Here is a 15,526-nt window from a genome sequence, read left to right on the forward strand (position 1 = left end):
TTTAAATTCATGTAGATAATTAGACAAGCCATTCATGATCCAAAACAAGTCTTTGTTTCGTTGATTGGGATTCTTTTTTCCCCAGCAAAATCCTGTGAAAGATCAAGAATATGCATTCGAAAGAAAATACTCACCACAGCAGGTGTTCGAAATCTGAATCTGATCTAGATTTTGAAACGACTGACTTGTTTAAAGAAACTGATTTTTCTTCACAGATCTATGATTACCAAAACCCACGGTACGAGGTCCCTGTGCCCCTGAACCTGCCCAGCTCCCCCACGAGCTCGAGCCAGGAGCGGCTCTACGACGTCTCGCTCCAGATCAAACCCTTCGGGATCCAAGTGCGCCGCAAGAGCACGGGGACTGTCATGTAAGCCACTGCCACCCTCTGGGATTTTGTGCCACACGGTTTTGGTGGCTTTTTTCATGCCAAACCCTCTCCCTGTGCACGTGCTGGAGTGAAGAACACGCTGAAGTGTGGCTCTGAAGGCTGTTCCTTGTGCGCTCCCCGAGTTTCTGGGAGGCAAAAGGATTTTCTGCAGTTCCTAAAATATTCCTTAGGTTACCACAGCACTCAATAAGGATTGGCCTGACCACAGCTCATTAAGCATTGGCTGTTTGGGTCAGTTTTGGGGAATGGTTAGGGAAAACAATAAAAGCAAGTGGTGTCCCAACTAACTCGAGATTGGTTGTGGTGACACAACAAATGAATCTGGCAGGAGCTTAATTTTTCCTTGATTAAGTCAGAGTTAGAAAATAGAGAACAGTTGAGTGTGGTTTTTTTATTCAAAAAACTAATTTTATTTAAGTTTTTTAAGTGCTCAAAACTTAATTGTGAGTTGGGTTTTCTTTGCCAACCAGAATAATAATTCAACCTGCAATTGAAGCTCCTGGAACAATGAAATTCTCTGGCAGAGCCCACCAGGCTGCAGTTTGATTTCTAACTGGAAAGATGCTGATTTATAATAAATGTGACCTGTGAATGCAAGTCCAGTGTAATCTGCACAGAAAGCTCAGTGAACTGTAAAAAGCATTTTGTTTGCTATATTCCATGTGGTGCCAGTGCTCTGTCTGGGAGGAAAATAGGATTGCAGTGTACTGAAACATATTCTCCCTCTAAATTTCCAAAATATGACACAACTTGCTCTGCACGATGCCTGTGTGCTATTCTTCTCTGAGGCACAGAGGATTTGGTGTCCCTAAACTCTTCAGCAATTCTTGCACACCCCCATTTCATGTCCTATAAGTTTTTTTGATAACCACAACAGTTTTAACCCACTTCTACTGAAGAGTGAGATCTCCAGAGAAAAAGAGTGGCTCAAAAGGAATTGTCTGCCAGAAACACAGCCCCGAGGATGCTCTATTCTAATTTTCCCTTTCCTCTTCCCACTTCAGCTGGAATTCAGCCCTGCCCACCTTCACCTTCAGTGACATGTTCATCCAGATTTCCACCCGCTTGGCATCCCAGTACATCTATGGGTTTGGAGAGGCAGAGCACCCCTCCTTCCGTCACAACATGAGCTGGCACACCTGGGGAATGTTCACCAGGGACCAGCCTCCAACTGTAAGTGGGCAAAGAAGAAGAAAATGTCATTTCTGAACCAATGAGTGCAGAACTGTTGGGCACAGCTTTAAAATCCAGTGGATGTCTGCTGGTACTGGTCATTGGCTCTGAGCATATTTATCCGAGTTCACAATTTTAGATCTCCATGGCAAAGGTCAACTGTAAACCCATTATTTGTGACCTGCAAGAACAATGTGAGGAGCTCAGGCCCTCAGTCAGATGTTGGAAGGTGACAGATGGCTTAGGAGCAGCAGCACATTCCTCCTTTTTTTATTCTCCTCTCCTCATTGTTTTGAAAATTAGACATGAGTCAGAACAATTCCTGTTGCTTGGGGATTAATTTTGTACTTGCACAGGTAAAGCAGAAATCTTATCTCTGTTTATTTGTCTCATTTCCTACAAGATAGCAAATTTCCAATTATCAGGGAATGGCCAATGAAATAGCAGCAGCTAATTATATCTCTAACTTCCAGTTCAGGCTGAACACATTTTGAGAAAATTAAATATAATGTCACCAGCACCTCCTGAGCACGCAGACACCTGGTTCTGTTTGCAAAGAAGGGAAAGGCTTGTCCTGAGGAATCACCTTCTCATTAGTGAAATTTAAGTGCAGCAATACCTTTGTTTTCCTGCCTGCCTGAGCAGCCTAGACAAGCCTGACAAATTGTGAAGCTCCAAGTGACCTTCTGCAGGTCTGTTTTGTGGTTAGGGAGGGTTTAGGTGCATAAATTTAAAGTTTATTTGCTATGTTTGGCAATTGTCTCATCTTTTATGAAATTTATTACTAAATGTTAATAAGCAAATGTTTGCAATGTTTTTCCAGTAAAATATATTTTATTTTGTTTGCAGTACAAGTTGAATTCCTATGGTTTTCATCCATTTTATATGGCTCTTGAAGAAGATGGCAATGCCCACGGAGTTCTCTTGCTCAACAGCAATGCAATGGGTAAGAAAACCTTCATTTTATGTCATATAATCATGGAATGGTCTGGGTTGGAAGGGACATGAAGCTCATCCTGTTCCACCCCCCTGCAGGGACACATTCAACTGTCCCAGGCTGCTCCAAGCCCTGTCCAACCTGGCCTTGGGCACTGCCAGGGATCCAGGGACAGCCACAGCTTCTCTGGGCAACCTCAGGGTCTCACCCCCCTCACAGGGAACAATTTCTTCCCAGTATCCCACCTAAGCCTCCTCTCTGCCACTTGGAAGCCATCCCCCTTGTCTGGTCCCTCCAGACCTTTGTAAATTGTCTCTCCCCGTCCTCCTCCATGCGCTCCATTTTTGCAGTCAGCGTTTTGCACCGGCGGCAAATCCAGGCCTCCTTTTCTCCCTTCCCTCTCTCCACTTCCAGATGTGACCTTCCAGCCCACCCCTGCCCTGACCTACCGCACCATCGGGGGAATCCTCGACTTCTACATGGTGCTGGGCCCGACCCCCGAGATGGTGGTTCAGGAGTACACCCAGGTAGGAGCCTGGCTGCTGCTGGGCCTTGGTGGGTCAGGTTGGTTTCTCTTCCCTCTCCCCACCACGAGCATCCTTTCCTCTCTCCAGCTGATTGGGCGCCCAGTCATGCCACCCTACTGGTCCCTGGGATTCCAGCTGTGCCGCTACGGATACGCCAACGACTCCGAGGTCGCCCAGGTCGTGGAGGAAATGAAGGCGGCTCAGATTCCCCACGTACGTTGGGAGCAAATAACTTTGGGAGCAAATAACAAATAATTTGAGCTTTTGGCTTCATAGCATCGACTAAATGCATTTAAACACTAAAGCAGTAACCCACCAAAAACACCCCCGATGCGGTAGAGAAGAGCAGGTTTTGTGCCACGGACTCTGGGTTGTGTTAAAAGCTGCTTAATTTTCTTAACTCTTCACACCAAAAAATGACAGGAAGGAGCAGTGATTAAGAAAAACCAGCAGGGAGAAAAATGAAGCAAAATAATCTCATTGCCATAATGCTCTGTGTCAAGTCAACTGTGATTTGGCCCAGGTTGTTGTCAGGGTAGTAGGAATAGCACCTAGACCTAACAAAATCAGGCTATAATTTGAATGTGGATTCATTTTAAATATAATAATATCAATGTTTCAATAGAGAACAGCTATTCCCATTGTTTCCTTATAGCTATGGAAATATAGGCGCAGTTTCTGTGTACATATGTACAGACAAATCAATTTTTTTCTATATTTTGTATCAATTTCTCCCATCAATTTAGATGCAGCAGTGAAACGTTTATTTTGCTTATAGATTGTGTAATATTAATTTAACAACTTCAGCCTGAAGTTACCACTGCTTCCAATTTTACACATTGGAAGTTCCATATTTTACTTATTTTGGCCAATTTTCAGTATTTGGCAAAAAAGAGGAGAAAATAATTTAAAATGAACTGTTTGTTGTTTTTTTTTTTTCAACTGCAGGATGTCCAATATGTAGATATTGACTACATGGACAGGAACCTGGACTTCACCCTCTCCCCACGTTTTGAAGGATTACCAGCTCTGATCAACAAAATCAAAGCAGACGGAATGAGATTTATCATTATCCTGGTCAGTTTGGAATATCATTTTTAAATTCAAATGCAGCATCACAAAATGGAGAATATATTCAATGTAAGTTTTGAGCCCAAGGGTAAAAGTGTTTCTATTTGTAGGATCCAGCCATTTCTGGGAATGAAACCGATTATCCTGCCTTCACCAGAGGTGTGGAAAATAATATCTTTGTACAATGGCCTGACACCAAAGAAATTTTATATTCCAAGGTACTGTCCAGGGATGAGTATTTAACTGTGTTTTGTTGATGCTCAGTTTGTATTTAGTGTGGCTTGATTATTTAAAATATTCTTTGTCCCATCAGGTCTGGTCGTTTCTTCCCAATGTCCAAATCAATGAGTCACTGCCTCATGAAGACCAAGTAGAGGTAAATACTGACATGGTTTGGTTCTAGACTCAAATATAGACATTAATCAATTAAAATAGCAGCAAAATCATTGATAAATTTCATGGCAGGAATAAGTTGCAGAAACTGGTTAACCCTTCCTAAAACCCCATAAAATTAGTGAACAAGCTATTATTTTTGTCATTTATTTTTAAGTTCCAGAGTTTTAACTGAGTTTTAACTGACATTCAGTCCCCTCATCTGTCTTGTTTTCCTTTTGTTTTTACAGAACTACGTATCCCATTGTGCTTTCCCAGACTTCTTCCGCAATTCCACGGTGGAGTGGTACAAAAGGGAAATCCTGGAGGTCTACAACAATCCCAACGCCTCAAAAAGCCTCAAGTTTGATGGGCTGTGGACTGTAAGTGTGGAGATGCATCTGATTTCTGGGTTGTTTTTCTCTGCCCGACACTGCTGGAGAGGGCCCAGATTTCTGATTCGCAGTATCTGCACTGCTCTGGCAGAAGTATCCAGTGTTAAATTCCCATTAAGGAAATGTTGGACTTGACAATCTTGGAGGTTGTTCCCTTGAAACAAAGAATTGCTGAGTCACAGAACAGTCTGGGTTGGAAGAGATCTTAAAAATCTTCTATTCCCGCTCATTGCCATGGCAGGGACACTTCCCACTGTCCCAGGTGCTCCAAGCCCCAATGCCCAGCCTGGCCTTGGGCACTGCAGGGATCCAGGGGCAGCCCCAGCTGCTCTGGGCACCTGTGCCAGGGCCTGCCCACCCTCACAGGGAACAATTCCTTCCCAAAATCCCATCTAATCTTGCCCTCCTTCAGTTCAAAACCATCCCCCTTCTTCTGTCACTCCATGCCCTCATGGAAAGTCCTTTTTGTCAGCCCCTTTATGGAACATGGGATTTCCAGCTGAGGCTCCTGAGGAACCCTGCGACGCTGCTTGTGTGTAATTCAGAATTTATGGTGTTCTGTAGCAAACTTAAGGGGTTTTACTCTGCTTTTAGGACATGAATGAACCAGCAGCTTTTATGAATGGTGCCATGGGTGGCTGTAAGAACGACCTCCTGAATTATCCCCCCTACATGCCTCGTAAGTCTGATTCCTCCTTACAAGAGTTTTAGGTTTTTCTGGTTCCCAAATAAATTCTTATCTGGTACATGGGGCATAAAAGCTGAAATAAAGATGGATTTATAAACCCACAGATCCTCACTGAATGTGGCCCTTTATTCCTGAGATTATGGGCACACTGCAAGCCCAGGTATTTCAGCAGGAGCTGGGCAGCACTTTGTAAAAAAAAGTTCTTCCAGCTCCTCACTGCATATGGATTTTGGTCCCAATTTTGTGTCTAAGTGCTTTGCTTGAGGCATGCCAGAGAATTGAGCTCTCTGGTTTTGCACTTTTCTCAGATGAATAATGCAATTAATTAAATATTTAGAAAATATCCACGTGTCTCCTCTCATTACCATTTATGTGAGCAGTCAAATGCTTGAAACGCTTCGCTTTCTTAGCTCGGCTTTCCTGAAGTACTGGTGTAAAGTAGTACTAATTAGGAATTATTTATTAATGGTTTATTAGCATACTCTCGCTGCTTTCTGTTGTATTCAGGTTTCATGAGTGGTTTCTCAGGAATTTCCAGGAAATTAATATTCAGATACACAGATCATACCCCCACCACATCCATTTTTCTGTTTATGTGATTAGTGTGACAGCATTCAAAAAGATTTGAAATATTTTCTGATATACTCTGTTTATTCTTTGAGCCTCTGTAGTAAGAGCATCTGTAACTGAACTATTAAAACATTCACAGGCTCTGATACTTGCATAGGAATATTGTAAATATTCCATTTTGAAAATGCTATTTTTATAATTATAAATAAATAAGTGACAGGCTCAGACACCTGCATAGGAATATTGTAAATATTCCATTTTGAAAATGCTATTTTTCTAATTATTAATAAATGACAGTATAAAGGACTGAATGTGCCTAACAGATTATGAAAATTAAGAAAGAGTAACTCAAATGATTAATACATGATTATTAATAATAATAAATATATTTCTTCCCTCTCCACAAGATTTGGGATATAGGTCAACAGGATTAATCCACAAAACTCCCTGCATGGAAGGTCTACACTACCTGCCAGACGGGACCCCAGCCAGACACTACGATGTCCACAGCCTTTATGGATGGTCCCAAGCCAGACCCAGCCTGGAGTAAGTGCTTTGCATGTCCCATGCTGCCTCCACGATATGTTCTGATGCCTCAAGGAGCGGGAACAGAGGCTAGATGGAGTTAGGAGGCATAAAAGTGGATATTTATTGAAGTGCCCTCAAAGGCCACAGTCGTGGCTCTGCCTGGATGGCTCCAAGATGGGAGCAAAAGAGGGTTTGGTCATGAGATCTCACAATTTATAAGTTTTAGTCCAATTGCATATAGGAGTTAGCTGTCCAGTTAACAGCTTCAAATTATGAAGTTTCATCCTCCATGCTTGCTTGCCCGCCCTCCTGTTCTCGCGTTGTTCATGCTTTGGGCCTGAAGTTTGAACAGCTCCTGTTGCTGTTGGGAGCTGCATTTTCCCTTTCTTATTCCTGTTATCCCAAAGTCACTCAGTGATGGGCTCGGCCTGGGGCAGGTCCCTCTTGGCTCTGTCAGAAACAAGGCAGCTCCAGAAGTTTCTCACTGGAGCCACCCCTGCCAAGACCTTGTTGTGCACACCCAGTGGAGCAGACAAGAACTTGATAGGAAAAGGAATATCACCATCGTTTCTGTGTTTTAAACATGAACTGTTTTCCTCTGTTTTGTGAGGCGCTGCAACAGAAATCACTACAGTAAATCTCACTTCTCACAAAGATAGTCTCGCACTGGAAATTTATAGCAAATGTTATCTACAAAATATATATATATACACTCATATATTTCAGTCCCAAATTTATTTTTTGGCAGTAACTGAAGGGGTACTTGTGAAACTGAAGAAATGCAATAATTTATTTTGATACTTAACCACCCAAACAGAAAGATTATTTGCACACAAAACTCACAAAAGACTAACTGAGAAGCAAACATCAGTATTTTATGTAACCTGGTGTCATTTCAGTCCTCCATCCATTAGACACAGGAACTTTGGGATATTGCCTCGATGCTGTTCTGTTGTAATGAGGTTTTTGCGTAGCCAGAGTCCCTATTAGTGAATACAGGAACTGTGTGGAGGTAAATGCAGCCTTTGAGACCTGAATAATTATTTTTCATTGATAGAGCTACAGAGCTGCAGGCCTGAGGCTCCAGGCACTGAACACTCAGGTCCTGCTCATCCCTGAGCAGTTCTACACATGACATTTGCTGTCTTCATTTTGGAATTTTGGCTGCCACCTCCAAAGCATTACTGACACAGGGAAAGCAAGCAGAGAATTAAAGTGTTGGACAATATGTTATAAAGGAATAAAGGATCCTAGGAAAGTTTGTCTTGGAGGAAATAATTGTGGCACATTAGTCTGGTTTAATTGCTGTGGTAATTTAAGTGACTTGTGTATCTTTGCTGTAATTATGGTGTCACTAAAGCTGCAAATCCTATAGAAAAATAAGCAAATAAGTGCCTTATTAAAGCAGCAGTTTAGGCAATTATGGGGCTCTCACACTGGAGAGCAGTGGGACTTAATCAGGGTGATTTTCTGACTAATATTCATATTGATATCCTGTCACCTTGGTCTTTCAGGAGGAACGAAAAGTCCCTGACACTTTTTTTTTTATTTCAGCACCTTTTAGTTGACTAAGCTTATCCTGAGAAGTCCAATATTCCTGCTACCTCTGTTTTCACTCTTGTGAGCCTTTTGGTTTGATTTTTGCTAAATTATTTCCAACTGCTGCTTCAACTTTTGGGGTACTTTAAGAAAGGAATGACGTGCCCTCGCACACATTATGGAGCACCTAGAAAATGGGCTTAGAAAACTTTTGCCACATTCCTATTTTCCCAAAGAGGAGTTAGCCTGAGCTGGAAAACTCCTTTTTAATCCCTCACGTTTGCCAGTTCTCTTTGCAGCTGCAGGTTGGCCAGCTTTGCTGGGATTGTGTCTGGATTGTGCAGAATTGCCATAAAAAGCACAAACGGACTGGATGTTTATGAGGCAGCCCTACACTAGGATAGCACAAACCCAAACGTTTCTTTCTGGAGGCTCTCGTGCAGTAAATTCTGGTGCAGTGTTTCTCCTGTGAGCTGTTTCTGTGCCTGTTCCCAACGCAGGGCTCTGCGAGGCGCCACCAAGGAGCGCGGGATCATCATCAGCCGCTCCACGTACCCCAGCAGCGGGAGATGGGTGGGACACTGGCTGGGGGACAACACGGCAGCCTGGGACCAGCTGCACAAATCCATTATTGGTACGTGCCAGGGAAAGGGGCTGCATGCCTGGGAGCACCCAATCACGGAATGGGTTGGGTTGGGAGGGACCTTAAAGCCCTAAATCCAGTTCTGCCCTGGCAGGGACACTGTGCACACGCCAGGCTCCTCCAAGCATTATCCAGCCTGGCTTTGCTTCTCCTTCGCCTCCTGGCTTGTTGTATTCCTGTGATTTTTAGCTGAAAATAATTGTTCAGCAACCAGAATTTGTGGTCAATTCCTTTTTCAGTTTTTCTTCTTACTTCCTCCTGTACCAGGTGCTGGGAACTCCTTGAATTCCCTTGGGATCAGGCCCTTCCATGCCCTGTGTCCTGCCACTCTTTTTTTTTAATTTGCTCCTGTCCACCCACATCCAATCTCCTTCTGTAGCAGGAAAACACAACACATTAGAGAAATTGTGGGGCTTGGATTTGGTTTTTCTCTTCTAAATCAGTAGTGTAATAAACACTGTCTATGTAACCATAAAATAAAAAAAAAACCCCAGCGAGTAACTCCAATTTATTTCTCTTTTCAGGCATGATGGAGTTCAGTCTCTTTGGAATATCTTATGTAAGCTAATGAGTTATTAACTTCTATTTAATTACCGTGATGTTGTACATGATAATACAGTTTTCCATTTGGGTTATTCTGAAAATTTCAGACGGGAGCTGATATCTGTGGCTTCTTCAAAGACTCACAGTATGAGTTGTGTGTCCGCTGGATGCAGCTGGGTGCCTTTTACCCATATTCCAGGAATCACAACGAGAAAGGAACACGGGTGAGTTGCAATTTTTTAATAGTTCATAGCAGCTGGGCCTTTGCAACACAAAGGCAAAACCAGACAGAACAACGCACAACTGCCCTGGCTCAAAAAAAACCCAAAACATTCCGAGTCAAATGCAGAAAAACAGAACACTTTTGGCTCTTTATCAAATTAAAATTGTCATTATTTCTATGCTGGCTCTGCTGTGAGCCTCCCCATCACCTGGGAGGTTTTGTACCCACAGAGGGGCTGCTCTGGGATTTGGACACTTGAAGGAAGCCCCTTCTAACTTTGCTTTCACTGAATCTGAACTCTGCATATTTTCCCCTCTGTGCCATTTGGATTTCAATGAGCTACAGCAGGGCTAAAATGGAGATTTTATGGCAACTGACCTCGGTGCTCTCAGCCCTAATTGCCCATAATTATAGAACAAATGAGAAAATGGGGCAGTGTAATAAGATGCTGGAGTGAGACTCAGGAATTTGTGTGCTCTGCCTGTTTGCCACCATCAGATATTGTATTTCTGCTGAAAGGAAAGGGAAATAATTGCCTAAATGCAGGCTAAGGAGTGGAGTGGAGAAAGCTGTAAAACAAGATAACTGGGAAAATGAAAAAAAGGGAAACAGCACTTGTGTTGCAGGGAAAGCTTCAGGTCCAGCAGAGTGGAGCTATTCAGATGGCAAATATCTAATGGATTAAAGTCTCCTTTTCAAAGGCAGCTGCTTTATCTCACAGCACACACCTTCCACGGACCCTGAAAGCTTCAAAATGCAGATTCAGGGTTATCGTGGTGCTTCCAGCCCTACCCAATTTGCCAAGGTATTGTTCCTACATTTAATAAAGACTTGAGGCTCTCCTGACAGCAGTCCTTGGTGCCTCGGGCTCCTGGGTGATGTGCCCTGGGACGTGTCACACCTTGGGGACACTTTGCATTAAACATTTTTACTGTTTCTCCTGGGTTTTTATCAGCTTTCCTCTTTCTACTTCCCCTCCTGGGGCTGACAGTGACAGCCACAGTTTTCACTTGCTCCTGAGGCGAAGAATAAACAAATGAAGATGCTCTGCTTCAGAGAGGAAATTTCCTTGGTTTGTTTTGCTGTGTTGACTTGCTTTTTTTAGCTTTCTCACGCAGTCCAACACAGCTTCTCTAACAACACTCTCTTTCAGAGGCAAGATCCTGCTTCCTGGGATGAAAAATTTGTACAGATGTCCAGGGATGTACTGAACATAAGATACACCCTGTTACCTTACCTCTACACCTTGCTGCACGACGCCCACGCCCAGGGCAGCACCGTGATCCGCCCCGTTCTCCACGAGTGAGTGCAATTGCCCTGCTCTCCCCACCAAGAATTCCCATAAAACTCCTCTAGTTGTGACCCCCTAACAACAGAGTTGTCTCTTTGTTACAGCATTTCCCCCTACAATTAAAAAACACCAAGTCTTGGCTGGGAAAAACTGAGTTTTTGCATGTAGCGATTTGCTTTTTACGAAGAAGCTCAGAAAACAGTGGCTCAAATTAAAAAGTCTGTCCCAGTCTGTCCAAGATTTAATTACTGTATATAATAAGTGCAAGACTTTTAGAGTTTTGTTGTCCCAATGTACTTGAAAAGCAAAAGCAGAGAAATGGACCAAACCCTTAAAGCTAAGCACTAAGTTGCATTTCTCTAATGAGTGTCACATCAGGATCTTTGTGGAGCTGTTAATTGATCTCTGAAATATTAACAGCAATAATGAGGAAACAGATCCAAGAAAGAGTAGGTGAAATTACTGCCAGAAGGGTGTTAAAGGAGGAACTTTTTGGGAAAGCTCAGCTCTGGCTGTCTGCTCCTGGCAGGTTTGTGGGAGATAAGAACACGTGGGACATCGACAAGCAGTTCCTCTGGGGTCCTGCCCTGCTCATCAGCCCTGTGATGAAAGAGGTGAGCTCTTAAGCTTATTCGTTACTGAAAGGCAGTTCAACTGAGCTTCACTTTTTTTATTTGAGGTGCCTAAAATTTGTGTGTTTAACTGCAGAATGATCGGACTGTGAACGCTTACTTCCCCGATGCCCGCTGGTATGATTACCACACAGTAAGTCATCCTAAAAAAATTTTATTTTAAAACTTGGATTTTCTGTCTTTTCACAGTGCTGAGCATGGCAGGGAGGTGGGAACATTCTCCTGCCTAATTTGCATTTAATATAAGTTCTCAGAAACATAAAAAAAAATTATAAAAATCCTCGATTCCTTTATAATAATGTATAATAACACGACCAGAGTTATGATAAATGAAAAGGCGAAGTTCATACCTTTAATTTACAATTCTTTTCACTTTTTGTAACCCTCAAATGATACACAGAAGGTTTTTGTAATGGAATTCTCTAATGAAGAAAGAAAAAAACAGGTTTAGCTGCATAATTTTTCTTGGAAAATAATAAAAGATTTGGAAATAGGAAGAGCAGGATCAAAACTCCATTAATCACAGGTTTGTGTTTCACCTGCTTGGCCTCTTTGCCATCACCCATGGTCAGGCCAGCCTTTTATAGACCCAAAATTTCAGGGTTTCTCTTATTAATAGTTACTCCTGTAGTAACAACTCCTAATTAACCTCTCTAGAGAAATATTACATTTTGTTCTGAAGGAAAACCCTGTAATAATTCATATTTTTTTTGTCCATAGAACTCAGATACTGGCTTTAGGAAACAATTCCAAACTCTGTCAGCTCCTTTGGAGCACATCAACCTGCACATCCGAGGTGGATACATCCTGCCTTGGCAAGCACCTGCTAGAACAACTGCTTACAGGTAGGAAGAAGTGAAAATTTTAAATGTAATTTGTCTTTTTGGTGGTTTTTTGTGGTTTTTTATTTTTTTGGTTTTTTTCCTAATGCTCTTTAGTAGTATGGGACGGGAAGATGGCTATGGGAGGTGAGTTGGGTGGTTCACGACTTTTCTGGAAAGGAATTACCATTTGGGGAATATGGAATGTGACCAGCTGAGGGAATTGAGAGGAAATTGTGTTTTGCACAGCCGGAAGAACCCGATGGGACTCACGGTGGCCCTGGATGATGCTCAGCTCGCAGCAGGACACCTTTACTGGGACGATGGGGTTCGCATCGGTATGGCCAGCCCTTCTTCCCTCCCTAAAACCCTTCTTTTTTCCTGTGAAAATGGTTGGATACTGCCAAGTGAGGCTCCATCCCTGGGGATGTTCAAAGCCCCAATTCAAGCAGACAAAACCAAACCCAAGGATGTGAACTGGGGAGAGAGGGAACGAACTCTGGGGTGGAAGGGGTGGACTTGGCCAAGGCCGTTTCTGGGGCACAGATCTGAACTCACCTTCAGAGGCAAAACTGAAATGAAACCTGCAGACCAACATTACAGAAACATGATCCTTCCTGACAGAAGCCACACCACGCTGTGATTTACAGAATTAATTTGCTGTATAAATTTGCTGTATAAATTCCTCATGCCCTGGGCCTGAGGAAAGGCAGGTAACAAAGATTCCTCCTCAAACCTGTGGGAACCATAACCACAGATCATGTGAGAGCTCTCACTGATCTCCTCAACGTGGCTAAATTTAAATTGTCTGCTGGTAAGAGACACTGAGCTGGCATTTCTCCTCCCCACCCAGAGAGCACTACCCTTGTAACAACAGTGAGATTCCCACCAGGAATGCAGGAAATGTGCCTTGCATGGGGACCTGGGGGGAGTTTGCAGGAGGCTGGAGGTGGATCTGGAGGTGCTTCACACCCTCTGCCAGCACTGGAATCCAGAAAGGACAGCCACATTTGGGGAAAGCTGGTGGTAAATGGAATTTGAGTGGGGCATCTCCCAGGGTGGCACTGCCAGGAGTGTGGGAAGGCAGGACAGGGATCAGCACTGCTCTGAGGGCAGTGACAGCTGAACCACAGCGCTGGGGAAACACCAGCAGGGGCCTCAGAGAGGCAGCACCCGTCAGGTGTCACCTGGAATCGTCACCTGGCAATGGAGGGGGATGTGGGAAATGACTCTGCATTCCTTCAATGTTTCAAACAAACATTTTTCTCCTCATCTAAGCTCCCCTGATCTCCCTAGTGCTGTTTCTTTGCCTGCTTTTATATCCTACCCCTAAAAAGTTCTACTTTTATCCTCATTTCGGCTTTATATACACTGAAAGTATTTGTCTTTGATATATGTCTAATAGCATTCATCTCCTGGAAATGCACAACTTCTCTTTATTTACATATAAATACATCCCTTGTATTTGTAAGCTGTCTGTGGACAGAAATTTTGATAATGTATTAAATAAGGTGGCCAGCAAAAGACATTTTATTAAATTTCTTTCATTCTTTCTTTTTAACAGATGCATATGAAGATGGTGTTTACCTGCTGACATCATTTACTGCTAAGCAGGTAATCACATTAGCTCATATTTATTTAATAGCCACTTCAGGTGATTTTTTTTGTATTTTTAACTATGGGTATTTTAATTTGGGTCTTCCTAATGTCTATGTATCCCAACCTTACACTAAATTGTGCTCACAGATGATTAGGCTGCAAGAAATGTGATTAAATTGTGTTAAGAATGAATTTAGGAGAGAATCTGAAGAGTATTGTTAAGCACAATTGTCAGATTTCATTTCCATAACCAGTGGAATATCTGGAAATAAATTAGGCTCTAATTACAGGGACTTTTGGCTTAAAAGAAAAGCTCTTTCTATAGTAGGAGAAAACACACTTTCTTATTTCATTATTTTCCAGTGTGCCACAATGTCTTCTAATTTTATCCACACTGTTCTTTCTTCTCATCTAATTCTGTCTTTGTCAAATAAAAGGGTGTTAATTGCTAAGGAAGGGAGTTTGTTTTGCAAACGCTCAATATTTGCAGTTGTAAGGAGATTATAAAATAAAAGCACCTTTCCCTGCTCTTACAAAAACCTCCTAAGGAAAAGCCTAATTAAAGAGGTCTTGAATCAACCAACAGTGAGAAACACTCACCCTCTGAGCACCAAACACATGGAATTATGTCACAGCACTTTTGGGCACATCCTAAAGAAATCCAAAACCCACTTAAAATCGCAGTAACTGAATGAGGGGGAGCTGTGAGTGCTGAGGGAGGGCATGGGGAGGCAGGAGCTGTTCTGGGAGGGGAAAAGCAGGAGAGGAGAAGAGGCTGGAGCAGCTCTCAGGGCACCTGGAAGGTGCCACAGGGCAGGGAAGGAGGGCTTTGTCCTGCAGCTCTTGCCGCCCAGCCAGGGGTTGAGAATTTCTTGTTCTTCACAGCTGAGTGGCAATTAAAGCACAGCATAGCCCAGGGTTTGGCCATGTTAATAAAGTGGAGAAAAGCTTTCAGTATCTGAAAAATAAATAGCAACACACAGGTGTTAGGAAATAAAAAAGTGGAAAAAAAAAAAACCAAAAAAACCTGGGGTGAGGATAGCAAATGAAAAGCTGAAGTGGATTTCACAGAATTAGAAAATAGTTTGGGTTGGGAAGGACACAAAAGCCATCTCATTCCATGGCAGGGACACCTTCCACTGTCCCAGCTGCTCCAGGGACCCAGGGGCAGCTGCTCTGGATTTGTACCAGCCTAACCCCAACCTCTGATATTCGCCTTTCCTTCTTCCTTCCAGAACGTTCTGGAGATCACAGTTACACATAAGAACTACACGGACCCAAACAACCTCATGTTCACTGAGATCAGGGTCCTGGGGGTGCCCAGCAGTGTCACCAAGGTGACAGTGACACAGAACGGGGCAGCAATCCCATCAAACCACCAGACTGACTACAGCAACAAGGTGAGATGCTGCTTGAAGGGTTGAAGACCTGCACTTGTGCTCTAAAACCTCTGGAGATTTAAAATATTTAAAACATTTTTTCTTACCATATTTAAAATATATATATATATTTAGTACATTAAAATATTTTATTAGCCTTTAAAAAATATTTATATATTTACCAAATTTAAAAAAATATTTCTA

The 15,526-nt window shown here is 42.8% G+C and overlaps 1 protein-coding gene across 2 annotated transcripts in view; it reads left to right on the forward strand.

Annotated features, from left to right (window-relative positions):
• Positions 1–15,526, forward strand: part of SI (sucrase-isomaltase) — a 42,211-nt gene that overhangs the window by 25,614 nt on the left and 1,071 nt on the right. Inside the window, exons 26-46 of one of the 2 annotated variants that reach the window (XM_031055381.1) lie at positions 216–370; positions 1,396–1,564; positions 2,414–2,510; positions 2,916–3,028; positions 3,116–3,241; positions 3,977–4,105; positions 4,210–4,317; positions 4,413–4,475; positions 4,723–4,854; positions 5,461–5,545; positions 6,532–6,670; positions 8,692–8,825; positions 9,359–9,393; positions 9,485–9,601; positions 10,754–10,902; positions 11,421–11,505; positions 11,600–11,656; positions 12,244–12,368; positions 12,594–12,682; positions 13,909–13,958; positions 15,179–15,343. In XM_031055381.1, the coding sequence (XP_030911241.1) occupies positions 216–370; positions 1,396–1,564; positions 2,414–2,510; positions 2,916–3,028; positions 3,116–3,241; positions 3,977–4,105; positions 4,210–4,317; positions 4,413–4,475; positions 4,723–4,854; positions 5,461–5,545; positions 6,532–6,670; positions 8,692–8,825; positions 9,359–9,393; positions 9,485–9,601; positions 10,754–10,902; positions 11,421–11,505; positions 11,600–11,656; positions 12,244–12,368; positions 12,594–12,682; positions 13,909–13,958; positions 15,179–15,343 (2,322 nt within the window). The remainder of the gene's footprint in view (positions 1–215; positions 371–1,395; positions 1,565–2,413; positions 2,511–2,915; positions 3,029–3,115; positions 3,242–3,976; positions 4,106–4,209; positions 4,318–4,412; positions 4,476–4,722; positions 4,855–5,460; positions 5,546–6,531; positions 6,671–8,691; positions 8,826–9,358; positions 9,394–9,484; positions 9,602–10,753; positions 10,903–11,420; positions 11,506–11,599; positions 11,657–12,243; positions 12,369–12,593; positions 12,683–13,908; positions 13,959–15,178; positions 15,344–15,526) is intronic. The other variant, XM_031055382.1, reaches the window with a different exon arrangement.

This window comes from Geospiza fortis, unplaced genomic scaffold (assembly GCF_000277835.1).
Source record: "Geospiza fortis unplaced genomic scaffold, GeoFor_1.0 scaffold172, whole genome shotgun sequence".
NCBI classification, from domain to species: domain Eukaryota; kingdom Metazoa; phylum Chordata; class Aves; order Passeriformes; family Thraupidae; genus Geospiza; species Geospiza fortis.